Source organism: Hydractinia symbiolongicarpus, chromosome 5, assembly GCF_029227915.1.
Source record: "Hydractinia symbiolongicarpus strain clone_291-10 chromosome 5, HSymV2.1, whole genome shotgun sequence".
NCBI lineage: Eukaryota > Metazoa > Cnidaria > Hydrozoa > Anthoathecata > Hydractiniidae > Hydractinia > Hydractinia symbiolongicarpus.
The window spans coordinates 8245665-8272779 of record NC_079879.1 but is presented as its reverse complement, the minus strand read 5'-3'; the positions used below and the strand labels follow the sequence as shown (position 1 = coordinate 8272779).

Genomic DNA, 27115 nt, shown 5'->3' with positions numbered 1-27115 from the left:
CGTAACTGTGGCTGTGCACTTTTCTATTATAATTATACACGGTAAGAAAACTTGCCAACCTTGACCCCCGGGCTCTTTATCCCCTTTTTATTGCCGTTCCTTCTTTATATTAAAAAGAGAAAAAAACCTTGGATCGAGGTTGATAACTTGTATATAATATTCAAGTGTCTTACAAATGACAACTTGTGATAAGCTTTTATTTAAAACGCGTTTTGACTTTACTGAGATAGCGTGATTCCCAGCCTTGTCCCAGGGGCATTTTATAACTTTTCTAACATGAGGGCGGCAATACGAACACGATGTTCATATCGCCGCCCGAATGCCAAGAAAATACAAGGACCCCTTATGGACCAACTTCGTCCCCAGGTATCTTTTCTAACATCGGTTGTTAAAAATAATACCTAACGTTGGAAAAAATAACAAAATCGCCGTCCCGATATAAAAATAGTGAAAAGGGCCCTGGGTTCGAGGTTGGCCTAGGGACAAGGTTGCCTTGTTCCCTTCACACATAAAAAAAGGAAAAAACCTTGGGGATGGATAAGGAACCTGATGAGGAATTTATTTCTTTCGCAGTTTTTCCTAATTCAGTGATTTCCTAATTCCGCAACCTCGAATTTGAAGGAGGGGAACCATTTAAACAAGCCGCAGATTGCGTGCAAATGTTCTTGATTATGATAACTATGTAAAGCAAACTGAGTTTAAGAAAAATTAGAAAGTGTATCAATCAACCCCCCGGTTGTTGCCTGCCGTCCGAGCCGCTATCGTTTACTAAAGGTAAGAATCCCTAAGCACGGACCCAGGACTTGTTTTTGCTTTATTAGCCATAAAGTAAAAACGACATTCTGGGTACGAGATTATGAGGACGACTACGTGTGGTGGAGTGTGAAAAGTGCGTTTTGAAATATGATTCAGAGCGCAGCCATCCTGTATTATATATTTCAAACAATGTCTTTTAGTGGCCCTCTAATATTTGTAAACATAAAATTTCAAAATGGAGGCGCGTGAACAAGATAAAGAGCACGAGCATGGTGTTATGGAAGTTCCTATGAATAGTGGCGAGTTTCAAGAAGTTAGAGTAGTTTTGAATAATCAACTAATTACAGCCGCCACTTTTGATTCACATGAACAATTACTTTGGGCTGGAACACAAACCGTAAGTACTAAAAGTTTAAAACATGTAGCTAGCTAGCTAGGAGCTATAGCTAGATAAAGCGTATATAGCTACCATCATCATTACCTGATTATTTAAGCAGACGTATTTTTCATGTTAGCCATTATGATTTCACTACATAAATAGGGGCTGAATTTTCGTTCTTGTTTAATCAAATCTTCTCTGTGAGATTTTGACTATGAAACGTCCGTGTTTTCTCTTGACCTAAAGTTGTACATGCACATTCCCACCTCTGAAGAACGGCTAGCTAGCTTTACCCCAAGGTGAGACAATCTAGGGGCCTTCGAAAAAATTTTCGGGCCCTGTTAGCGGGATATCGCCGCTAAGATTCGGCCCCCTCCCCCTTCTTTTAGTGGATTTCCATCTGTAAAATATACACATTCGGATAAATCTTGGAAGGCTCAGGGGCGTGTTTTGTAGATAAAAGTTATCGGAATTGATGATAAGACGAATTATGCTCACGAACGACGAAGAATTTTCAGGTCACAAACAAATTTTTAAAATTTCTCAATCCTTGCGGATTTTTTTTTCAAACTTTAGACCCCCTCCCCCCTTAGCGGCGATCTCCCGCTAACGAAGCCCAAAAATTTTTTCGAAGGCCCCCTCCCTTAGCGGCGATATCCCGCTAACGGAGCCCAAAAAATTTTTTGAAGGCCCCCTAGTGCAGTAAATTTTTATTGTTTTTGAAGTGGAATTTCTAGACTTCAGTATGGGCATTTGCATTTATCTTGCAAAAAGATGTAGTGTCAGTTGTGTGGCTATATGGTTTAACTTTAAGTTAAGGTCTTGTAAGAAATGGAAGCACAATATGCAAACAAAAACTATATATTGTAGAATTTGCAGAACAAGTCAATAATATCTTCAGTGATTAGGCCACCATCAAAAATATGTTGTGTTCGCGTCCTGAAGACACTGCAAAAATGAGTCGGTCTGCCGTATTTTTTCACGGGATTTTCAGATCGCAGCAAGCAAATTCGTTCCCAGGGCCAAGACAGTATAGCGCCACTCGACATCGTTTGTAGACAATTTTTCGTTGCCCTGTAAATTGTCAGTAGACACAGGAGTGCCCTAAAGGAATTAATTTTTACCAAAATTAATTTTTGCAAGTTTTTGTCAATTTTTCATAAATTAGTTCTGGAGAAAAAATATTTCTCTTTAAAAAATATTTCGCAAAATTTTTTCCGGTCTTTTTCTGACTTACCAACTCGGGTTTTTATTACCAAAAGTGTATCGGTCAGGGGACGCGAACACAACATATTTTTCATGACGGCCTTAGGTGCTTGTAATTTGACCATGTTAGCTAGCCTAATGCTGATTGATTAAATTATTTAGTTTTGATGAAAATTTCAGCTGCATCTTTGATAGACTGTAAATTGCTTGCTGATGTGGAGGTCAAGTGATATTTAATACTTGGACTGTTAGAAAAGGACACACAATTTGTTATTTCTGAAGTGCGTCGGTTGCACTGTTCAGCAAAAGTGCTTAGTATATTGTTTATCTTGTTAGTAAAAAAAGAACTTATAGATAGATGTGCATATTTTGCATGGCTAGCCTCACAAATATCTAGGGAAGTACCCTGTCTAATATTTTCAGGAGGAGCCATGGCTTAGGTGGGGAGTTCTAGAGTATTTAATGCTCTTTTTGAGCTACGCAGATCTAATTAGGGTCCATGCTCTACTATAATTTTGCAACAAATTTTTTTTAGTTGTTGTTTCGTTAGTACCATTTCTTACTAAGGGAACAATAAAATCATGAAGTTTGTGAAACAACTCGGCAGTTTTGGTTCTAATGTAAAAAGCCCTTTTTTGTCAGTTAACAGCTAAGGCTGAAGAGGTGTTTCACATTTGCATTTTTTCACCTTAGCACCCAGCATCTACGTTAGGTTTTTTTAATAATACTCGTTATTGCTTTATACCAATAGGATAAAGATCCTCCAATTAAAATATTAGTTTTAAGTATCTATTAGATGTTTGGATCTAAAATAAACAAAGAGTAAATATTAGTATATAAAAAATAATTGATGTCCTTAACAAAACAAGTGGTAAGTGTCCACACCAATGTTAGAATGTGATTTTTTTGATTTTGTCTCACAGTTGCTTAGTAGATAGAGATGGCTAGCCTCACGAATATCGAGGGATATACCATGTCTATTATTTTCAGGAGGGGTCATGGCTTAGATGGGGAGTCCTAGATTATTTAATGAAGGCCTTGCCATGAGCAAATAACCTCCTGTACAATTAATTGCTCACGACAGAGTGTCCATGCGAGCAATTTTGCTCGCCATATTTTTGGCTAAAAAAACTTTACATTTAGTCTCTCAGGGCATCTTTTTCAGGAGAGGCGTGCACCTTGGCACACACCTAAACTGTTTCAGCTGTAGCTTGTTTCGAACTTTCATCGGTTAAAACGTCCGATATTTTTCCGTCTTGGTCGGACACTTTTAGATCTCAGAATTATTGAATAGTCCTGGTCCTTTAAATCCATGAGAAAGCCTATTCATAGCCAACCTGACCATCCTAGCTAATTCACCGACTCCTGACTTAGTTAAAAAACTACGTAGACATAAATCTCTTTTGCCTGGCCCCTTCGTCGTTGGTAACCAGGTTTTACACAAGAAATCCAGCCATGCTTCTTAACTAATGCGGAGTTGAACACAGATGAAGCACGGATGACGCAAGTCTGCAAAACTGCACTTACAGGCGGAACAGACAATTTATCATGGATTTAATTGCAGATAATTTCTTCATTTGACGAAACAATTGGAAACCATAGCAGGTCCAAATTTAATATATTATTTTCTTTATGCCACAACTGTTATTCAAAAAATTTTAAAAACGAAACCTACGTGCGGTAAAAAATTTTTTTCTGTATAAATTGTATTTACCTGACATGTACCTTTTTAAAAAGAGATATTGTATTTATTAGTTTTATTTAAACCATGCGGATAAAGATTTTTGAGTAACGCACTTTTAAATTGCACATTCTTTAAGTTTTTTATAAGCTTACACTTAAAGGCGAAAGAGAGAGTCACAGAGAATGCTTTCTGTAAAATAGAAAAAAAAGATGTGGCTAAATGTTTTAAATGATTTAAGCTACCCAGCAGTGTCGTACACAAAATTAACCTTACTTGTAATAATTTACCTTCTGTTTCTTCAAGTTTTCTTGTAACAAGTTTTACAGCAACATGTTCAGAAAGTCTTTTTTGCCATCCAGGAGATGACATCAAACTGGTTTCAACCTATCACAGTTACCAAAAGAGAATATGGCTTTATATCTGCTTTATTATTTCAAATTTTGTCTATTAAATTTTAAATTTCAAATTCTCGACGTAGTGGAAGGCAAGCTTTAAAATACTACGTTTAAAATGAACAGCTATTAATTGCTTTAGGTTCCTAAATAATAACGCAAGATGCATTGGGTCGTTTGGAGAAGTAGCACAGTACAGTAGTACTGGGTATTTATTGGCAGCCCTTGATAATCAAGACATAAGTATGATAGACTGATCCCCTTAGCAGCTTTCATAGCTGGAAGCCACCCCAATTATACCAGGACTCTAATGAACATACTCAATAGACAAGACAAGCATAATGTATAGTACACACAAGTGCTAAAAGAGCTGTACTTTATTCACCACAATTAACAGGAGCAGAACTTGATTTTGCGCATCTAGTTGTAAAACATAATACTTTTACAAATAACCAAAAATATAAGCTGTTCTCATAAAAAAATACTATTTTTTAAAACTTTTGAAGCTTATACAATAATTTTTGTGCTATTGCATTTTTAGTCCCCTAAATCCTGCTGTCCTACAAATGATCAGAGTAAAGCTTAAGTTCAACTTTACATGTGCACACAAGCTTTCATTAGTTGGCATTTCATTGTAATTGTTGACATATTGTCAAGTACAGGAGCTATTTTTGCATATCAAAAACAATAGAGTGAACTTTTTGTTTTTATATTTCATTATTTTAGAGAGGGATCAACAAAAGAAAATAATATACAAAATCATTATCCATACATTTTATCTATGAATTCTGTTTCTAGCTTACTAAGCTCAAACAAGATTTTAAGTCCTGTGATTTCTGCATTTTCGAACCTCTTGTTTCTGGCCCCCTTTTCTTAATGGTCTGCACTTTTTTAAACTACTATATCTCCTCTATGCAGAATACCATTGATTGAAGTCTTTTAATGTGTCAACTCCATGCCTTCAAAAATGATAGTTATAAGTGTGTAGTTGTAACATGTGTGGCATGCTGGTTTTGTTCCCTTCACTCTTTTTTATCAAAACTGGTGATTTTTCAGGAATAAACAGCATATTGGGTGTCAAAAATCAAAATTCTGATGTCACAACATGTTTTGTTTGTTTATCATACTTTGTTTTTATTTTCAGCAAATTTCCAAGTCCATGATTCCAATATTTGATGCATAATGCTCAATTTAGCTGAGAAATTTCCACCATTTCTGATATACATATAAAGCACATACAAGATTTTTTTTTCTAATTAAGGACATAAGTTGATGTTGCCTTCTTTTTTATATTGATATTTAGGGTCATGTTACTTCCTATTATGGACCTTCTTGTCTTAAATACACTGCTTTTCAAGCCCACCACTCTGATGTTCGAAAGATGCTGTCTGATGCACATGGTATTTTGTCATTGTCTCCAAATCAAGTTCGTTACACAACCAAACAAGGATTAAAGATTTATTCTACTGGGTAGGTATTTTTATTCCCCTTTTTTTCTATAATACGAAATTAAAATTTTGCATTATCATTTTGGGGAAAGGATTTTTTTTCTTATTTTTTTTAGTTTATATTTTGAGTTGCAACGGTACTTTATGGGAATTATTTTTGATTTATATTTTCTAATAAACTAGAAAAAAATTTATTAATGATCTGCCCAAATCATAAAACTTCATCGTCAAATTACTGTCTTTTTATAGATGTTTTTTTATATGCGTGCTGCAAAATGCTCAAATTAAGTATTTTACAGTATATACTGGAATCAGGACACCTAACATCGTGGATCGTGTACCATGCGCGTCGCGCACTATTCACGATGCTGTCGCGATAGTAAAATTTTTTAGCATCGTGAAGGTCGCAATCGATCGCGGGGTGGAATTTTCACGATGCATCGTGACTTTTGCGATCCATATTGCGACCGTCATGATACATCTTTAAGCATTATAAAAATCACGTAATTAATGTCATGAGAGAATAGCGCAATTAAATATGAATAATTGTTTTTTGTTTTTTTTAAATCAAAAATATTTTCGTTGTCGTAAGCTTTTTTCTTGTTTAGACTCTAACTTATTTAGTTGTTCTACGGGCTCGCCTGACCCTAACTTTCTCGATAAAAAAAAATAATAAAAATATCAACAAACATTTTCTTATCCCATCTTGTGAAAGATTGTGAATGTCGTAACAACCTCCATCGTTATGTTTAATATATGTTTAAAATTACGCTGTTTGCTAATTTCTTAAACTTTTTAGTCGATATATTTAGGAAAAATAATTAATATCATTAAATCTTTTTCAAGGATATTAGAAAAATAATTAAAACAACGTAAAATACGCATGTCGTTATGTCCTCCGTTATGAAATAATTAAATAATTTTAATGTCGTGAAAGACTTTAAACTTTTTCGTTGTTCCGAAGGAAAAAAAATTAATAATTTATCTCACCAAAAAAAATGGTCAGATAAATTTGTTCTCTTGTTTTAAATAATTAAGTAGCTGTCAAGGTAAAAAAATAAACTCTTCGTTAACATTTTTTCTATCGCGATGGTCATGATAGGATCGTGGATCGTTCATGTCGTGCATGATACTCGCTCACGATGTTAGGTGTCCTGAATCCAGTACTGTAGTTGTATTTTCAGGAATATTGTTAAAACTTTGATATCTTAAAATTCCCAATGACATCTTCAAATTTTACAGATAGGCCCATGATATGAAAGGTAATGCCCTTGATGTGCTATAAGAACTCTAAATGTTTTATGTCCGCACAAATGTTTATTAATTTATTTGTTATTAACATAATAAGTATAGTATTAAAGTCTTTTGGACTGATTGGTAAGGATGAGATTATCTTACAGTTATCAAGATGGATATTTTTGAAAAGATAAACATAAATAAACCATTATATGATATTGATATGTTATTGATTTGTTGTTATAGCACCGATGGTATGCACTCAATGCACACTATGTTACGCGGAAATCATTTGAAAGATAATTATGTTTTGCTAGCTGGTGAAAATGAATATTTTTTCGAGCTTGATTTAACATCTGGCGATGTTTATCAAAAAAATGAGGTAGAAAACTCACTCTGTTTAAAAGTTTTTTTTCCTCTTCCACTCCATGCAGTAGGATTTATTGACACTACCTTAGTTTCACCATTTGAGATTTTGTTCCATAGACTCCTTATGAACCAAGTACTGTTGTTTTAAAAGAATCAAATCATTATTTATGCTGTGGCCATAAGACTGGAAAGGTATGGCATACTTTAGGATTTAACATTTGGTTTTAATGTGTTTTTTATATCATTTGGTTCTGTTTCTTTCCAGGTTGTTTTGCACGATCCTGATAGTTTAGAACCAACTCACACACTCCAAGCACATAACGGTGCATTGTCAGATTTAGATGTGAATGGTAATCTTCTTGTCACGACTGGTTTTTCCAACCGGTATGTGCAACTTAATTGCTAGAATTGAAATTTTTAAATAGTTTTATTTGTTTTTTCTATTTTCTTTTTGTTTATCTAGATATAATCATCTCACTGTTGATCCGTATCTTATGGTTTATGATCTGCGAACACTTAGAGCCTTTCCACCCGTTCAAGTAAGACTTGTTTTAGGATTGCATTGTGTTATAAATATGAATTACAAACTCTTATTCTGGATAAAAATATTTTGTATTAAAAATGATATTCATCATATCATTTGCCTCAAGCATTTTACTCCTACATCAGTGATTTTTTTCTGAGTGTGAAAAAAAATTGTAAATAGGTGCTGCTACACAAAATTATTTTTGGCATTGGTAGCTTCTGTGTAAAGCACGAGAAGCAAATTTCTTTATGTTGTTTAACAAATAACACTAAAATGTCTTTATTATGCATTGTACTCAAGTGTTTCTGTATATCCTCCATATAAAACTCTAAAACATACAAAAAATTGTGCCATATTTTTGGGGTGCTTTTAAAATAGATGTGCTATATGGACTGAACTCAGCCACTGCAGGAGTGCAACAAGAAGTTATGTCATACATGAGCCAGTTTTTTTATATTTAGCTTCCAATTCAACCATTTCTTGTGAGATTCATGCCTACTTACACATTACGCTGCTTGGTTCTATCTCAGGTACAACTTGTATTTGATTTCAAAACAGTATGTTATTCAGTCAATATGATGTCAACTTAAGGATTATATTTTCATCTTTTAGAGTGGTCAATTTGTTTTCTGTCAACCAGACAGTCTTGTTGTTGATCCAGACATGTATCAAGTAAATAACCAAGGAGCTGCCATTATGGATTGTTGTGTTTCAGATAACTATCAATCATTGGCGTTTGGTGATACATCTGGTACTTATTTTTTATAGCGGAGTTTAATAAGTTCTGATACACATGAGGACCTCTGTTGTGAAAATATGACGTATTCTCACTTTAAACATGTAAAGCAAAAAGTACAGTGATCAAGGCTCAACTGTAACCCTCATCAGTAATGCAGGTGAAAAAATATCATCTACTATTGCAGTGTGCATTATACCTTATTCCATGAAATTAATGAGTCAATAAATTAACGCTAATGAAATTAACAATCATGAAAACGTGACTTAATGAAATTATTTTGAAAAATGCATTTAATTAACAGGGTTCAGCAAGATTGTTTTCAAAAATGCATTTAATTAACGTGAATTTGAGAATATACAACATCACACGAAGCAAAAATTACGGCAACAGTGAAATTCACGATAGTGAAGCGGTCTCCTCTATTACAAGGCGGTTTGGAAATTGAAATAAGAGTTTTCGTTGTTTGGAAAGGCAATGTTAAAAAATTTTAAGAAATAAGTGCTTTCAGTTAATTTTCTACTTGTATCAGAGGATGAAGAATATACAAAAGCTATTTCAAAAAAGATTGGTAAAAAACAGAACACAGTTGAGCTATAAGAAATAGTAATATATATAGAAAATAATAGAAAATTTGTAAAAAATATTGTATTTCCAGGTTTTTTAGGCTTTTATATATTATAAAAAATTAACAAATTAACAGTATTTTAATTAACGAGTCATGAAATTAACAGTCTTTAAATTAACACTGCCTTTAATTAACAGTCATTAAATTAACGCAAATTTTGAAAAACCGCGTTAATTTCATGACTTGTTAATTTCATGGAATAAGGTAAACCATATCGAGGCATTCATATGCCAACTTTAGCTTGCATTTGTAAAAATGTGCAAATATCTTGGGCCTACCAGTAAGTGTCCTTCAAGCTTTTTACCATTCTAGTTCCCTTCTTCTTAAACCTCACTTGTTTTTCCTAGCCGTAAAGCTAAATTGCTTTTTCATTTTTGTTTATTTTCAGGTAACCAAAAAAAATTTTGTTATAGGTTTTCTCCACTTGTGGGCTGACATAAGAACAGGAGAGTTTGTGTTTAACCACAGTACACAGCAAACTGTATTTCCTGACGAGGTAGGTTTTGTTACTAGTTATTGTGTTAAAATCAGTGTAAAAGCCAAGTATAGACACCCTAAAAAGGAAGATGTGACATAAGCATAATCTGGAAAACTCCCTATTACTATCTTTAGGTCCAGCCTTTAAATGCGTTTGCTATTGATGACTGGTCAATACCGCTGACAACTATACCAATGCCAAAATCATCGTAAGCCATTTTGTTATGGCTATTTCCTATTTGTCAGTAAATATGTTGTGTTTGCTTATATAATGAGACATTTTTCTTTTTATGAATTCAGCGAACCCTTGTTATCTGATTGGCCAGAACATTTACTGAAGAGAGCAGACAGGTGGGTTACAATATATTGCAATGTTTAGGGTGAGAAATGAAGTGTTTCTATGTCATTGCTTTCATGTTGACTCTGTACCCATGTTACTTCCTTCAAAATATCTCACAGTGTGTATAATCTTTAGGCCTACACCACCAATTGATCCTGATATTTTAAAAAATATGACGATTAGACAATTCGTTGGTTATGCTCCCAATCCAAAAAAGAGATTAAGAAATCAGGTAATTTACTGTGCAAGACAGTCATAAGAAAGAAACATGTAAAAGAATTGTGGTAGAATCTTTACATGCATTTTTCAGGTGGCATACAGACTGGAATCTCATTCAAGTGATTATCCATACCCAGAATCTCCTATGAATAGAGGTAAAAAGAAGTTTGGTTTCTAAGTCGAAAAGTCAGATACTGTACTAAGAAATAGACAACATACACTCATTTTTTCAGTTTATCTAATGTAAGCCAATGTAAGGAGATGCAATTTTGATAATAATCCTGCAGTGAATAATCCTGTGCAGTAAATCTCAGAAAGCATTTTTGTTTAACTGAACTGACTTTCTTTAGAAGCAAGTAGCATGGTTCCAAAAATCTACCAAAGGGTTGATATCAAATATTCGAAGTATGGTAGGAATTTTTATACATTTGTGAGTATTTCTATTGATATAGGTAAGACAGGTCTTTTCATGAAATAATTCTGATTTCTTCGAAAGAAAGCAGGTAGCGGCGTACTAAAGATACTACCACAGCACGATAATGTAAAAAAACAAAAACATAGAACTCGTCAATTATGCAAATAGCCCTAAAATCTTCAATGGATGAATTTATTGAAAGACATAATGAGTAGCATTTAAAAGTAGACAAGGTTCGTCTCATTGAAGCCCTTAAAATGTTTTTTATAAAACTCTCACAAACCTGACATTTTGGTTCTGAAAATGAACTCTTTGTTTATACTGTATCATTAAATTACTGAAACAAGAACTACAGACACACTGTTTCTACCTTGTCTGTAACTACAAAAACTGGAGAAAGAGGTGTTCTGATAATGTCATAGTACGCGGTTGTAAGTGGTTTGTTTCGTGTTTTCTTATCTCCCTTTTTTCTCCCTCTCCTTTTCCTGTTTTCTTTATATATCACATTACAGTAAATTGGCAGCGTCATTCTTTCTACGGTTTCAAAGCTGTTTTTTTACATGACAATTTTTTTATCAGTCAACTTTCATTCAGTAATACTGGAAATGCCAAGAAATTTGGTTTTACATTATCTGTGGCATCCCTGTTTTGTATTTCTTTGTAGCCAATTCAGGCAGTGAGAATGCAAAAGTAGAAATTATTTCTTTTCACCGTCTTTTGGTTAAAGCTTCATATTTTTCTTTAGGTGTTGAAGGCTTTAATTTCAAACATTACAATAAAACAAACTTTAGTGGTTTAGAGATTCATATTCCCAATGCATACTGTAACAGCATGCTTCAGGTGAAACATTTTCCTTCAATATAAAAATAATTACTAATATATTTTGCCTTTAAAATTGTGGATTCCAACTAAATTTCATTTCAGCTGCTGTATTTGATTGATGCCCTCCGTGTTGGGTTATGCAACCACCTGTGTCAACGTGAATTCTGCTTGGCATGTGAGCTAGGCTTCCTCTTCTTTATGTTAGATACGTCTGATGGACAGACATGCCAGGTAATTCGTCACCTCACAGTATTTTTGACCATGTGAACCTAAAGGTCCCTTATTAACCTTTTAACGCTGGTGTTTAGTAAAACAGTATAGGAGGCAGTGTGATAACATCTTTTTCGTTTTCCATAATAATTTAGGCGTGTCATGCTGCTACACTTTGTGAAAAATTAACCAATGCAGCTTACCGAAAAAACACCCCTAAATAGCTTGATATGTGACTTTTTACTAGACAAGTACTAAGAAAAAGGATCGAACTGGTGAAGTATTTTGTTAACATTGCTTTTCTGAACTTTTAATATTTGTTTTCACAACTATTTAGGCTACAAATTTTCTTCGTACGTTTCGCACATTACCAGAAGCTTCTGCACTTGGCTTACTGCTCAGCGATAATGACAGTACTCAGAAGAATAAAAGCTTGGCACAAACCATACAGAACTGGAATAGGTTCGTCCTGAGACAACTTCATCAGGTAATGTTTTGATAGTTAAAATGAGGACGTGTGTTTGTCTTATACAAAGTACAACATCAGCAAGAAGTAATGGTATGTATTGTAGTATCTGTATTCTGTGATCCAAAATGGCAGCTAAAATCCAGTTATATGTAAACTTTGCACGTTGTTTTTTTTGGCTAAGCTGAATGAATATTCTTTTATTTGCTTTTTTTTCTTATTAGTTTACAAGAATTTTCTTTAGGATACAGCGGTTAAAAAAGAAAATGATGAGAAAAATGACAAAAGCGATCGGCAGTTTGAGGAAGAGGAAAAACCTGTGTCTGATTTGGCAGAAGAAAAGAATAATGATGATGAGCCTAAGAAGGAAAGCGAGTCAGATGAAGGGAAAACTAATGAAAAAAAGTCAGCTAACAAAGTTTCAGAGTAGGGTGATATTCTATATATGCAAGTTTTGTATAAATCAACTTTGTAATTAACCTGTAGTTTCCTGTAATGGAACGTAGGCACGGATATCTTATGTTGTCCAATTGGCTGGAAAGCAACACTCCCTCGTATAAAACATTGTTCTCGTAAAACTTTTGAGTTGAATTATTAAAGAGGGAAGTCTTTTTATTATTCCTAAACCATGTAGTTATTGTAGCTTGTAACCATATTTTCTTTCGTAGCTTCGAGGGGCCATCCGTCATCAAGAAGTTATTTGGGATGGATGTTACGTCGTATCGAACATGCAAGTGCGGTATCGACCATCAGCGTAAAGTTACGCTATTTTCGACAGTTTTGACATACCCTGATCTCAAAGCAGATGGTAGTAAATTTGTTTTATAAACACTTTCGTCACTTTTAGTGGTGTCCTGTAATGCCAAGAGAGTTTTAAATGTTTTGTAAAAATCTTAAAAAAGACCTTTTTGTAAGAAGTTGGAAAATTATGATAAAATTTTTTGCTCTTTCATTTGGAGTACACAATCAAATAAATCAAAACCAAAACTCTCACATGTAAATATGGTAACATCTGTTGTTTGGAGTAGCCCTAGATGTCCCATTGGGTGGACTAAAATGCCACTGGATGTGATATTGATTATATTATTACATGATTGATATTGAACCATTTATTAGCGAACTTACGAAACAATGACGGAACCATCTACGACAGATACAATATTATTATTTTTTTAATGCGCATGTGCAGATCAGGGTAAACCCCTAAAAACAGAATTGCCGGTCTTTCTTCTACTCGAAAAGAACCATTTTGAGGTTGTGAGTAAAAAGTTGAATATTTTAACGAAGTAAAATTGTCATATAAATATATTACTGATTAAAGCATGCAGAAAAAACCAACTCAGCTAAAAAAAATCTCTCTACATTTGATGTGTTTGACGCTTTGTTGTCAGCTTCGCATTGTTTTTTAATTTTGAGTGCAGCCATATTTGTTTTGATTTTATTTCACGTTGTCGCTTTCATTTTATTTTTCGTACTCAATTTTTGGCGCGTTTTTCAGATGAATGCTTTCATAATTTCTTCGTTCTTGCTTCGTAAAGTCTTTATTGTTACGTCATCGCGGAGGATGATATTCAAATTAATCTTTTACAATTTTTATGCAAGTTTTTTTTTTTTAGATGATACACCTTATCCTTTTTCGAAAGTATTGCAAGAAAGTATGACACGACGACAAAACACACAAGCATGGTGTGACAAGTGCAACAAATACCAAAGCTGCGTAAGTCACCTTTTGAGTTTTCCTGCCATTTTTTCCTCAATTTTATCTTGTGTTGTTTATTATAAAAGTTGCGAGTTAAGGCTTTCGCTAGTCTAAGATTCTAGCAAAAAAAGCGAGAAAAACGAATTGAACCTGTGGCAAAATGTTTCAATGAGACTGCATCGTTGTTCAATTAGAATTAAAACATCTTAGAGGGTTAAAAGATGTTTTGGAGCAATGGCTAAAAATCCATGACATTAAAGAGTCAAAAAATTTGAAATGTTTTAATTTTAAAAACATTAATACTCGCAATTCAGCAAGTACTCCAGGAGCAGCTCTTAAAATTTAGTCTTTTCGCGGACATTCTATATTTAGTGTTTCGGAGACCTTTTTTAAAAAGTGATGTATAGAATATATTGCTTTATACGAAGAACTCAATTAAAAAAGAAGTGGGGGACTGGCCTTACCAATCATGCAAAAACGCGAACCTGGTTTTCTCAAGTCAGTAAGCAACAGTAGAGTCTGTACAATACAGAAACTTAAGCAACATTTAGCCTCAAAATTTCGTTAAAGAAGAACTAACGATTGATAACAAGTTGTGCTCAAAGTGTTCATTATAATGTGAATATATAAACTGTTAATTTTTTATATTTGTGAGCTTTGGATCTTGAGATATTTAAGGTCAAACTAGTCCTACGGTCGCCGCCATGACAATGTCGACAAGGACTTTCTGTTTGGTAAAATACTAACTTCTGTAACGTAAGTCCGTAATCTAAATGAAAGGAGCGAAGGAATTCTAAACTGTGCCTTCTGCGATTGTCTAAGATTAATTTTATTTATCATATTTTGAAATAAATATCTTTATAAGAATTAAATAATGTTTCAATGTTATAAATTAGTTTTAGAGTTTTAGACATTAGTTATCTGGGGACGAAAATTTAAAAATATTAATGCCATGTTGTTTTCGTGATATGTAAGAATATGTAGTTTTTTTCGTTAGTTCTCCTTTAATAACAAATGAGTGTATTAATTTGCTGACTCATGCTATAATTACTGCGGAGCATGCTGTCTCTGCGTATACGTCATAAGCCTTGTTTACCACAAATGCCCTGATTCCATGTATATATCATAAGCCTCGTTTACCACAAATACCCTGATTCCGCGTATATGTCAAAGGCTTTCTTTACCACAAATGCATAACTTCCAGTAAGACAATATACTTTCATCTCCTATATTCACACTCGGGAGTTGTAACTAAGACTATATTTAAATACCTTCATAAATAATTTGAGATTTCTCAATCACAACTCAATTAAAATTGCATTCTAACGAGTATGCTAAATTATGAATTTAAACAGTTGAAACATCAGTGCGTAGTTGTATGGCAAGATGTAATTAAGTGTGAAGTTGCAACAAACGAATAAGAAAAAAAAAGGAAGAAAAAATTTTTGTATCAACATTGTGATCATGTCTGCTAGCGTGGAAGTTGGCGATATATTTTTCATTGTTATTTTGTCAATCCTTCTGGCGTGTATTATACCAAGTAATGTCTTCGTCTCCGTTGTGATTGTTAGGAAACGGTTGATACAGAATCCAATATGGTACTACATTTTAAATCTTGCAGTGTGTAACTTAGTATCGGCATCATTTCTTATACCGATAATGATTTACGCGAGCTTCGATGAAACGATTTTGGATATACCGTGGTTGTGCACCGTTAACGGTTTTTTCATGATTGTGCTGTTTATGGTATCCACGACAACGCTTGCCTCGATTAGTCTTCACAAATATGTAAATATAAGGAAACCTTTTTCAGTACTAAGTCGCAAAGATCGTTCTTCAGTTTTTATCTGTATAAATTGGTTAATTTCGATTGGTATAGCAAGCTCGCCGATGATTGGCTGGGGTCATTATTCACACCCAGTTGGCAGAAAATGGTGTGTTGTTGGCGCGAATCGCACACTGGCTGGCCTATCATTGTTAGCACTTTTAGTTGTAGTTGGATTTCTCATCCCACTTGGTGTGATGTTGTTTTGTTATTTGCGGATTTATAAAAACGTGCACAAGAATGTAAAAAGGATTGGTAGATTGAGTGTAACTTCGCTATCCCATGGAACATGCGATAAAAAACTTATAAAAACTGTCATAATGATTGTTGGAATATTTGCTTTGTGTTGGACTCCATTTGCTGTTTATGCGATAGTTGGCATTTCTCCTTTAGAGACACCAGTGACGCTTGGTAAAGTCGCGTGTACGTGCGTGTTTTTGCAGTTCGCGATAAATCCTATTGTGTATTCGTTTCGTCACAGTGCTTTCCAGGAAACATTTTATAGTTACATTCGAGCAAACAATGACTCCAAATCAGACATTTCAAACAAAGAAAAGGAGAAAGATATTGTCTTTGTTATCCCCGATGTGTTTGACACAAAATTGTGATTATATTTAAACTTGTCAATATTTTTTTTAATTTAACATCTGTTTTTAATTTTCGTAACTTGTTGTTCTGATGTTGCAACAATAAATTTAAAATTTTCAACATTTGTGTTATTAAGATTGGTAAAGCGTTCGACTTATGTCCAAGAGGTCGTGAGTGCGATTCCCACATAAGGCCGTTGTCTGATTGGACAGAAGTTTTAAAACGACTTTAATAGCTCAAATTGGAGCTTTAAACACTTTAAAACCGTCTTTGAAATTCCTCCTGGAAACAATTGATAGGGCGTAACCCTCGAAATTTTTGAGGCTAACCATGCAGCATATAAATCACTACTACTACCTACTATGATTCTTAATGAATTGCTAAAGATGTATTTTTTAAGTAAGCCTTATAGTAAAAAAAAAAGTTATATTAATATATTTTCTTGCATGATAACAAAACATTTTAATTTTGTTACACGTACAAAAGATTTTCAAGTTGTTGCCGATGAAGAGAAATATATTTTGTTAAGATAAGAACATTTAAATATGTACAAATGATAATACAAAGCATTTCGTAAGTAAAAACTCTTACATCGTCAGATAAGTATATATACTGGTGTAACTCGAATCTCTTCAGAATTGAAAAAACCTATAACGAATGTTCGAGTTATCCCAATATTTCATAAGAACTTACACTTCGAGTTGTTCTAATTTCGAGTTAAGCAGAGCAATGTATGTTTCTACTTATCGTTTGTGGTAACTTAGCTGTTACCACATCTTGTGAAATAACGGTTGTGCTTAAGTATCTAATCGAACTGACTAATGATATAAAGGAAATTTTTCTAGAAACAAGTCCGCAAAATCCACTCTCTTCCTGATGTAATTAATTTGAACTGTCATATTGAACATCCAAAAGATGTTGAATTTTGGAAGAAGCAGCAAGAGGTAAGACGTTAATTCTGTCGTTGACTCGATGTACCAGTTTAATGTTATTGTTAATTCGATCAACTTGTTTAATGTTATTAATGCCTTAGTGAATCAGTTTAACGCTTCTCTATTGTTGACATGGTTACTCAAGGTACCCGTTTAATTTTGCTGCTACGTTTTTGCTGACGTCATTATGTTTTCTTTACAGCTTCTGCGCCCATTAAACCCCCCTCAATCCAAAATTACTGTTCATTCGTCTCCACCAAAGGTTTGTCGTTATGGAAAATTTTGTAGTCGACAAGGGTGTAAATTTGTTCACCCTGGGCGTGACGGAGAACCTGTCAAGTACGTTTCTTCTTTTCATTTTGCATTATTTATTTATTTACTTACTATACTCTTGGAAATTTTCGCGCCAGTTTGATTTAATTTTGTAGATGAAAACAATAGTATTATTCGAGGTGTTGCAGCCTTTACAGGCATTTTTATTGCGTAAAGGTGATTTTTTTTAAAAAAAATATCACACATTTATTACACTGTTTTAAAATGCAAAATGCAAGACAACACTAATGACACCGTAGTTTTTTGTTTTGTTTTGAAAACAACAACAAAAAGCAAATTAGGTTAGATTTTTTTACAACAATTACAGGATTTGATCATGGGCCTCTTCATACTAATTTATCCACGGATTTTTTATAAAATTAACGTGAAATTGTTAGCTACATTCAGCAGTAAAATTCGTTCGGTTTTATATACCTCTTACCTTCACATAATAATGGCGTGTTAGTAGCGATGAGAAGATGATTTATTTATTTTTATGTTTACATTTTTATTCTCAATTTTTTCGTGCAGAACACCAACAGCAGATTTGGATGGCAGTTTCAACTTGAACACTCCAACATGGCTGCCAGCGATGATTTTAGTGAAACACAACAAAGAAACAGAAGAAGTGGAAATCACTGACCACATTCCTGTGAGTGTAAACGAATATTTGTGCAATTTCGAAAAAGGCAGTAAACAAAATGATTTTTTTTTCAGTACTGCTCTAGTATATAAGATTATTTAAATTTTAAGATATACAAGCTCTAAAATCTTTTAACTGCCGCGAGTTTAATATTACCATCACTTCTGCAAGTGTTGTTTTTCTATTTGTGAAATCGAGTTAAAATCTGTTCATTTTCTGTGACTCGTAACAGTTTTGTTTTCGTATATTACAGTTACATTATTGTCTAAATTCAGGATGACGAGCACGATGAGCTAGATGGTGTTGTGTACACATTAGCATCAAATGTTTGTCATATTCGCGATCCAACGTTCGGCTCAACTCTTGTATTGCACGCTCATGTCGGAAAGGACTATCACACGAGAAAAGAAGTATAATTGTTTTGTTTTTGTTTGTTTATTTGCCTGTCTGGTTGATCGGTCGATCGATTCGTTTTACTTCCACGGAGGCACACGCTTGATCAATCAAAAAAAAACGTTTGTTGAAATCTGATTATTTTTTAGGCAGAAGAAAAGGAGCAGTGGTATGTCTTTAATGATTTCGCAATCACTCCAGTTTCCGAGGTATAAATTTCATAAGTTATTTGACTTGCCCTTTTTAGTTATATTTTAGTATACCAAAGTACATACTCTTACTAGTCCTTATACTTGAGTGAGTGATTTTTTTTAATCTGCTAAATGAAGGCCGGTGAGTTTCGTTATGTGAAAGCTTATGCCTCAGAAAATAAGAAATCGGTCCAAAAATAGCGCGTGCCATTTTTTAATAAGCATCCGAAAGTCTTGATGAACTCAAGGAGGTTTAAAAAGGTTTAAAACTCCTTATTGAAGTAAAATTCGAAATAGATATCTTGTGATTATCATACAATGTGGCAAAGATTTATGCTCAACATATGTTTTTGCTGTTTCAGCACGACGCATTATCATTCAACATGGATTGGAAAGTTCCGTGTGTACTTGTGTACGCGAGAAGGGACATCAACAATGTTTACGATCTTAACAGTAGGTTTTAAATATTCTCTAAGCAATTTGGAAAAGTTAGCTGTTTCTTGTTACAGCGTTGTCGAAAAGAAACAACACTTGTTTGACTACCTAATGAAAGCAATAAAAAATTCTATTTTTCAAACAACCCTGACATTTCACCCAACTCAATCATACAAGAAACAAAGCTCTTTAAGTTTCATTTTATTGCTCTCTTGGACAAACTTCGTTTTATGTACGCGGGAATTTCTAACCTAAAAAATTTAGCATAACAAAACTTCATCTGTTATAAACCTTAATCTCTTAGCTCTCTGAACACTTCAAGTTGCTTGGGAGAAACGGTTGAAGCATTCATCTATCGACTGCTTATGTAACAATAAACTAAGAATTTATTAGTAGCTGTGATGATTCTCTTCTCTATGCACTTGCCGAATATACATGATCGGTCGTGTTCACCTTTCTCATTTTTTTTCCACTAAATGAAACGTCAGTTGAAATTGCTTTTGTTTTTCACTTTCTAAAAATCCTGGTAATGGGAATCTGACGTTCGACATTGATACATTTGGGCTACATAGAAATTAAGGTTTTTGAAACGAGGTTTAGATTAATACAAATTTGAACCTTTAGTACTCAGTTTCTTATCACTGTTTTCTTATAAAAGTACATGTGTTCCAGTAGATTTTGAACTCATCTACAATCCTTTGTTTTGTGTTTAGTCTCGCCGCAGATCAGTTCGAACATTTTGTATTCTGATAAATCACTCGCCATGAAACAATTACGGTTCTCACGTAATTTTACTCCACTCAATTCTTCTGAAGTCTTACAAGAAGGGGACGTTGTTGGAGTTGATGCTGAGTTTGTTACCTTAAACCAAGTATGTAGACGTTGACAAATATTTCACTTTTTGTTGAGTAACACGATTATCTGACTTGTTCGCACAAACCTCGTTGTGTTTTAGGAAGAGTCTGAAATGAGAGGAGACGGAACGTTATCAACGCTACGACCAAGCCAGATGAGTGTTGCAAGAATAACGGTAGTACGAGGGTGAGCTAGGATTGCTTTAACAAGGAATACGTGAGAAATTTTAATGCCTTTGAGATTTTTCGATCAGTCCATGATCATTGCAACTGGAGAGGGATTGAGTCATTTTTGGCTGATGTAAACACCATTTTGCCATCGGTGGTCTTTCGAGCAGATCATTGTCCCCACCCCCATCCACCCGTCCCAAGGGTCTCGAAGTGTTTTTGCTAAGCATGCTCATATTTTACTGTGTAAATTTAGGTGGGGACCATTGCAAGGAGTACCCTTTATTGATGACTACATATCCACATCAGAACAGGTAATGCGCGAATTTAAATGGCGCGCCAAAACGAACTTTATTGCTATTGTTGTTGGTGCTGGAATGAATGAAGCAGCCTTACGGATATCAATATATCGCTATAAATAAAGCGTATAAAAGGAACTAGACGAGAAAAAGTTGTCTGCGCGATTTATTTTTTCTCATTGAGTGCGCAAGTTGAGTTCATTTTTTTGCGCAGTAAAAAATATTGCTTTTATGTATTAAACTATCCTGTCAGTAAAATGTGCTACGGGTTACAAAACGACAGTATATTCTCTATATCTGGAACCTCCACGGGACCGAGAAAACAGTTCGAGTTACTGGAATATCGAGTTATGGGGAATTCGAGTTATCAGGGTTCTGCTATAGTTCTTTTCTTAACACCACTACCACCTCTAACAATACTCTTTAAATTCTATTCATTCTCTAGCATTCATTATGATTAGAATATCATTTTTAGGTTGTGGATTACTTAACCAAATTTTCGGGTATCAAGCCAGGTGATTTGGATGTCAATCGCTCATCTAAACATCTTACCACGTTAAAGACATCCTATCAGAAGTTGCGATATCTCATCCAAGCCAAAGTGATCTTTATCGGTCACGGCTTAAAAAAAGATTTTCGTGTTATCAACCTAGTGGTACAATATTTTAACATCATTTGATTATTAAGTGTTCAGTCCGCCAAATGTAGAGTAAACACTTTAAAATATCTTAAATTTTCCATTCTAACAATTTGTGTTTTGCACCTTTTTATTCTTCGCCTGTCCAGCTAACTTTTTTATTATTTACCCCCTTTTTGTTTCAGATACCACGTGATCAAGTTATCGACACTGTGGATTTATTCCATCTTCCAAAACAACGTTACGTTTCCTTGAAATTTTTGGCTTGGCATTTTTTGAGTAAGTGGTAATTGTTATGTTTTTCGTGCTATAAAAAAAAATCTAAAAGTCAAAAATGTGAAAGTCAAGTGTAAATTAAAACAAACACTAATTGGCGGCAAAAGCTTTTTGTCTCTAGTATTACTTTCCTCCATTGCCTCTGATTACTCTCTCCCGCATGGTTGTTAATTTACAAATATAGTTTGATTATACTTTTATAGGTCAAACTGCCTTCTTGTAGGTTATTAGGGGTGAGCCACTTTTAGAAGCCTTTTATTTAATGTTGTCTTTTAGCATGTCTATCCTTTTATAGATATTAAAATTCAAGCGGACACACACGATAGCGCAGAAGATGCACACACAGCCTTAAAATTGTACGAAAAATATCGCGAACTTTTGCGAGCTGGAGAGTACGTTCTGGAAGAAGAATTGGAAATATTATACGACACTGGAAGACAGTATAATTGGCAGGTTCCTGATTAGGCTACTGTTTCTATCTTCGAGAGATGCCTAAAATGCGTAAAATAAAGAACATTATAAGCATAGTAAAGAAACATACAATGTCTTGTTTAGACTTTCGACACAAACGTTGCCATTCAAAGATTTTATGTAGTCCAACTACGGAAATGTGCAGACCTTGTTTCTTATAAGAACCTAACTTAACGTGTACGGTTGAGTGCGGGAATTTCCAAATATAAAAAACATCTTAATATGTTCAGCGTGAATTCTTCAAGCTTAAGAAAGTAATGTGAATATAGAATTACTAAGAAACTATTATTCAGAACAATTTCTTTCTTTCGTTGTCGATACCTTTAACGCGATCTATTTCTGGTAGTCCTATTAAATCGTCACCGCTATAGGTAAATCTGACCGCATGTTTTCGGAAATTTAGACGTTCTTATAAAGAAAAATTGTGTAACTCAACATAAGAAATTGTAACAGAATATGAAGCTTTTATAACACTTAGATTTGTGTATAAGAATTATTTATATGAGAAGAAGTATATAAATAACATGTGTACAGTGATTATCAATGATTTGCTTTGACGTCACGTACTACGTCACAATATATTACGTCACAAAATATTACGTCAAATATGTGAGATTTACCATCAGCTTATTACCTTGGATGGACAACAGGACAACATCAGGTTAAATATGAAACCAAAAGGTTAGCATTCGCTTCTTTTGTTAAGCTGCGGTATGGTTTTTAAGGGGGAATTTGATGTCGCTGTCTTTGGTAATGGTGGGAAAAAAACATCTGTTGTAGTTTTAATTGTCTAATGTTCTAAAAATTCTAAAAATTGGTTTTAGTCACGCAACGACGACGAAAAAAGCCACTTTCTGGAAACAATTTCTACCTTGATGTAAAAGGTTACAAACATATCAAAGAGTTGGAAGAAAGGTTGACATCGCTTGGAGCTGTAGGTTTCCCCGAGATATGTAACATAAAAGCGTAAAAAACAGTTTGATATCCTCGACGAAACTTTTTTGTCTCTTATATCGACATAGCAAAAATGCCTGAGAACAAAAGTGTTTGTTTCTACTGCTTAGATCATTAAACTATCGATTTTAAATTAAGAGTACAGAGTAATACCTGATTTCTAAAAAAATTAACGGGTGAAAAAGTGTTATTGGGCATGGTAACTCTCCAGTCCCCGAATACCGATGGCCTTGAAAATCCTAAACACAAAAAGTTAATAATAGGAAAGGCTGGGATAAATTTTGCTTTACAGCGTTTTACGTCTAGACGATCGAGACCTTTCTATCGAAAGAAGTAACATATTTCATCACAAATCAATCATCACAAGTCACTGCGCAGACCAGAAGATCACCACGAAATGCGAATAAGGTGAATATTAATATCCATAAAGTAAAAAACTGTCAAACATATTTGGAAAAAAAAACACCTATCAACCTTACATAATTTTTATGTAAGGTCCGGTTACCGAAAACATTTATGCAGATAATTGATTTACTTTTCTTCTAAAATATTTTGAATTAATTAGTTGGAAATTGAATCTTTTGAATCGAAAAAATAGAAAGTGAAATTACCAATGCTTTTGTCAATTCACAGTCTACAACGAGACATCAATTAACGAACTGGTATAAGTAGGGAAATTCCCTGAACTGTAGAGTTTGGTAACGAAAAGAAGCTTGCTGTCATTTTAATATTCATGTTAGATTGTTACACGATCACAGAAAATGTTGGAGAAGGTACCTTCAAAACAAGGGACTCCTTCGCGAAGCGTTCAACAACGTGCTCGGGACTTGGGTCTGAGCATCCAAAGTTTGGGGAAAGCATTAAGATGGCTGAAGGAAGTTGAGTCGACATGTGAACAAACACAAGAATCAAAAACAAAGATTGCATCCCAACCCTTGAAATCTCCCTTCTTGAAAATCGAAGATCATTCAAGGTATTTATATCTTTTATATCGTAAATATAAAAAATCGTGTTTTCATTTAATTTAGAGGTAGTCTAAAAAAATCTTGTGCTTTGCAGATCATACCAACCAGTACACACGGAATTAAAACAATTTCCCCGCGTCAATCTAATGACAAGATTCGATCAATCCCCATATGATGAAATCTACAATCTTGTCATTCCACCGGTGACGTCATCTGCCGTTCTTCAAAACTTTTCAAAACGTCCCAGCTCAACTTCGAAGAAAGGATACTGTGAACTCTGCAACGTGCAGTACACACATCGTGGACAACATTTGAAAGGGAGAAAACATCAAAGCATGATCACGTCTGAACATTTTCAAAGGCTGGATGAAATGATAGCCCGAGGAGGGAAATTTGATTCGTTGATATATGACCTGAGAAACAAAAAGAAATCTTCTCAACAGAAGAGAAAATCCCCGAGACAGATTCACCGGAAAAATTTATCGTCAAACAGCACAGCAAAAACAATCACGCCATTGCAAGTTAGATTTAGGTACACTCTCTTCTGCAGAATTTTTTTTTAAAAGTAAATTTGACATAGGCGCTATCAGTTTTATAGTATACCTTTTTTTAAAAAAAGTATACTTTAAGTATACTTTATTTTACAACGCTTTATATCCTGTGTAACCCCAGAGGATAGAAATTTCTATCCTCCTAAGCAACAAAGTCAACAACCTCGATGCCAAGTTCTGTATCGTTTTTTAAAGTTTTATCTTTGCTTTGCATTAAAAAACGCTACAGGATCTGGGAACGAGGTTTCAAAATCTGAGTTACTCTGCTAAAAAAATAAAAAGATAAAGAGGTTAATGTTATTTAAAAAAAAAAAAATAACAGATTAATATCTTCTTTCTTGCAGTCCAACAAATGGCTACACAGTTAAGAAAATCCCAACAAGAAGACAAGTTTCATTTGAACCTCCCGACACAGCAACGCTTGACAACTATTCATGTATGCAAGTTGACGATTTGACGTTAAAATTGAAGCGTGCACCACGTCACAGAGGTGATGTCAAACGAAAGAACGTCACTCAGAACAGGTAGCGTTTGCTTGTTTACACAGGGTTTCTCAGTTGATCAGCATTATACCCGCATGGAAAAATTTCGCGCACCTAAATTTCTCATAGCATTGTACACTTGCAACTTTTCTTAAAATATCGAGTGGACTCAATTTCGCAGATGAGAGCCATTTTGTTTTATAAACAATGCCAAATTTGAACAAACACCCTAAAAATTAAAATTTTAAAAAATTGCTACTCAATGTGCATGGAGTAAAACGAACTTAATTTTCCTTCTTTGCCTTCCTTAGACTTTTTTGTATAAAATTAATTTCGCGGCTCGGATGATTTAAGAAAATATCTTTTTAATATCTTTTTATTTTTTCATTATCATCTGTCAGTCAAAGTACATATGAAAATATTTTATGGGACTAAATTTTCCGTCACCCCAAATTTTTGTCACGCAGGAGCGGTGATTTGGTGTTTCCTAATTTTATGAATCTTTCTCAGATTTCAGCCCATATTATCGTCATCTTCAAAAAACTTCGTCACTTAGAGAAGACTTGTTTAAGCAGGCTTTCTAATTTGTGCATTTACACTTAAAAAGTCAAATTTATAAATTTCGCATGGATTAATTTTTCATTGGTGTCCTTATAAGAGGTTTTGATTTTTCATGTTAATCGTAAAAAATGCAAAAAAAAATTATGCAAAGATGAAAACCTTCATGCACAAAAATTCATTCACTGGGTTAGTTTCCTTATGTTCTATTTTTTATACCTGCTGACCTTCCTCTTGTATTTAGTATTGTAGAACGCACATACACGTGAAATATTTCTTTAGACATGCTAGGTTGACATGCAACAGAGATATCGAGACTTTGAGAAGAAGTCGCCGATTATTACAAAAATCAAAAATGTAATATTTTTTTACTTTATATACAATAAATTTCAATAACCTACACTCGCTTTTTCCGTTACACATTCCAATGTACTATAATCAAAAACAAGAAGTAGCACAATCACCAAACATATTTATACACTATGTATATATTTTCCAATAAAAAGAAATATATACATATGGAACTCAAGAACAGCTAACAGATAAGTTTATTCTAAGGAATTCATTTTTCTCGCTTCAGTTGACCAAGAGCCATTCGGGACAACATTATAAAACTAAATGCAACACCAAGTGTAGATCCCCACATGATAGTTCGATACACGCTGATATCTACACGACCTTTTAAATGCACAGGAAGTGGTCCTGATTGATAAAACTTTTGAAATTCTTTCACACGACTTGGCTGCACTGTAAACTGCTCCATAAATCCAAAAATCCTACCTGCCATGTTGTTGTTATTTTTTATGACTAAAATATTTTTTAGCCTGAGTGATATTAAATTAAAACTACAGAGAAATTGAACAACACAGGTTTCTTACTTTTTTTCCTCCATTATAGAACTAAGTTTCTTAACTCGAGACAAAATAAGCAACTTTTATTGTGAGCTGGCTTAGTTTGGAGGACTGATATTTTTTTACGTTTATATGAGGCAAAGCGAAGAAACCCAGGAAAGTTTGCCTATATATTGACATCGCGTTTTAAAGAAAATTTCAATGACAAGGATTGTTAAAAAACGTAATCCATAAGAATGCTAACAAATAATGCTTATTTTGTAAAAACAATGATAAATACACAACAACAACAAACTACAATATTTGCGACCTTTCAGGTGTTCACTAACCCATTTTTAAGAATCCATAACGTAAATTGTTACCCGAAACACCCAAAACGTGCAAATAATGTAGTTTTTGTTGTTGTCAATTTACCATCACGCCGATTCATCATTATCATAAATACACAACCATAAAATTTGATGACAATGTTATTCATCTCTAGTGTTTTTATTGTTATTCATGCATACAATATAATATTATGTTCACTAATAGTTTATAAGTTTATAAATTAACAAAAAAGTTGAACTTTCAATATTTCTGGCGTTTTTGTACAGAGAAAACAGGATTTCTACAAATAATTTTGGTCATGCACAAAATAAAATTGGCTGAGCTATTCTTGGCAAGGCTCGCTCGCATCTCATTTAAACACATGCATTTTTTAAAGTTTTTTCAAACACAAA

At 33.9% G+C, this 27115-nt stretch overlaps 3 protein-coding genes across 4 annotated transcripts; all 3 read left to right on the top strand.

The window, feature by feature from the left end:
* The first annotated feature begins 767 nt into the window (after positions 1-767).
* Positions 768-22557, top strand: LOC130644561 (PAN2-PAN3 deadenylation complex catalytic subunit PAN2-like). The gene is made up of 32 exons (XM_057450218.1): positions 768-1153; positions 5721-5887; positions 7348-7483; positions 7588-7662; positions 7736-7854; positions 7934-8009; positions 8458-8526; positions 8609-8747; positions 9774-9856; positions 9973-10046; positions 10138-10188; positions 10313-10409; positions 10488-10551; positions 10747-10806; positions 11557-11651; positions 11736-11864; positions 12181-12330; positions 12554-12735; positions 12978-13117; positions 13926-14026; positions 17267-17365; positions 17556-17692; positions 18197-18317; positions 18584-18718; positions 18851-18910; positions 19255-19345; positions 20041-20198; positions 20283-20368; positions 20606-20663; positions 21124-21303; positions 21471-21564; positions 21857-22557. The coding sequence occupies exons 1-32, from the start codon at positions 992-994 to the stop codon at positions 22024-22026; spliced, it is 3558 nt and encodes a 1185-aa protein (XP_057306201.1). The 5' UTR covers positions 768-991; the 3' UTR covers positions 22027-22557.
* Positions 14035-17260, top strand: LOC130644566 (rhodopsin-like). The gene has a single exon (XM_057450224.1). It carries the CDS (start codon positions 15473-15475, stop codon positions 16439-16441), a length of 969 nt encoding a protein of 322 aa, XP_057306207.1. The 5' UTR covers positions 14035-15472; the 3' UTR covers positions 16442-17260.
* A 222-nt stretch (positions 22558-22779) lies between the features above and the next one.
* LOC130644567 (protein DBF4 homolog B-like) lies at positions 22780-25486 on the top strand. 2 transcript variants are annotated; one of them, XM_057450225.1, is made up of 4 exons: positions 22780-23394; positions 23727-23959; positions 24046-24483; positions 24847-25486. In XM_057450225.1, the coding sequence occupies exons 2-4, from the start codon at positions 23748-23750 to the stop codon at positions 25028-25030; spliced, it is 834 nt and encodes a 277-aa protein (XP_057306208.1). In that variant the 5' UTR covers positions 22780-23394; positions 23727-23747; the 3' UTR covers positions 25031-25486. The 2 variants fall into 2 exon arrangements, with proteins under 2 accessions (XP_057306208.1, XP_057306209.1); XM_057450226.1 differs by lacking the exon at positions 22780-23394 and having other exon boundaries at positions 23506-23959.
* The last annotated feature ends 1629 nt before the right edge of the window (positions 25487-27115 follow it).

Bases quoted from the DNA above. Each gene is read 5' to 3' on its own strand.
- LOC130644566 (XM_057450224.1), top strand. From the start codon at position 15,473: ATGTCTGCTAGCGTGGAAGTTGGCGATATATTTTTCATTGTTATTTTG.
- LOC130644561 (XM_057450218.1), top strand. From the start codon at position 992: ATGGAGGCGCGTGAACAAGATAAAGAGCACGAGCATGGTGTTATGGAA. The intron at 8,010-8,457 runs GTAAGACTTGTT...TTTTATATTTAG, and splicing joins GAGCCTTTCCACCCGTTCAA to CTTCCAATTCAACCATTTCT. The intron at 18,911-19,254 runs GTATAAATTTCA...TTGCTGTTTCAG, and splicing joins CAATCACTCCAGTTTCCGAG to CACGACGCATTATCATTCAA.
- LOC130644567 (XM_057450225.1), top strand. From the start codon at position 23,748: ATGTTGGAGAAGGTACCTTCAAAACAAGGGACTCCTTCGCGAAGCGTT. The intron at 23,960-24,045 runs GTATTTATATCT...TGTGCTTTGCAG, and splicing joins AAAATCGAAGATCATTCAAG to ATCATACCAACCAGTACACA. The intron at 24,484-24,846 runs GTACACTCTCTT...TCTTTCTTGCAG, and splicing joins CCATTGCAAGTTAGATTTAG to TCCAACAAATGGCTACACAG.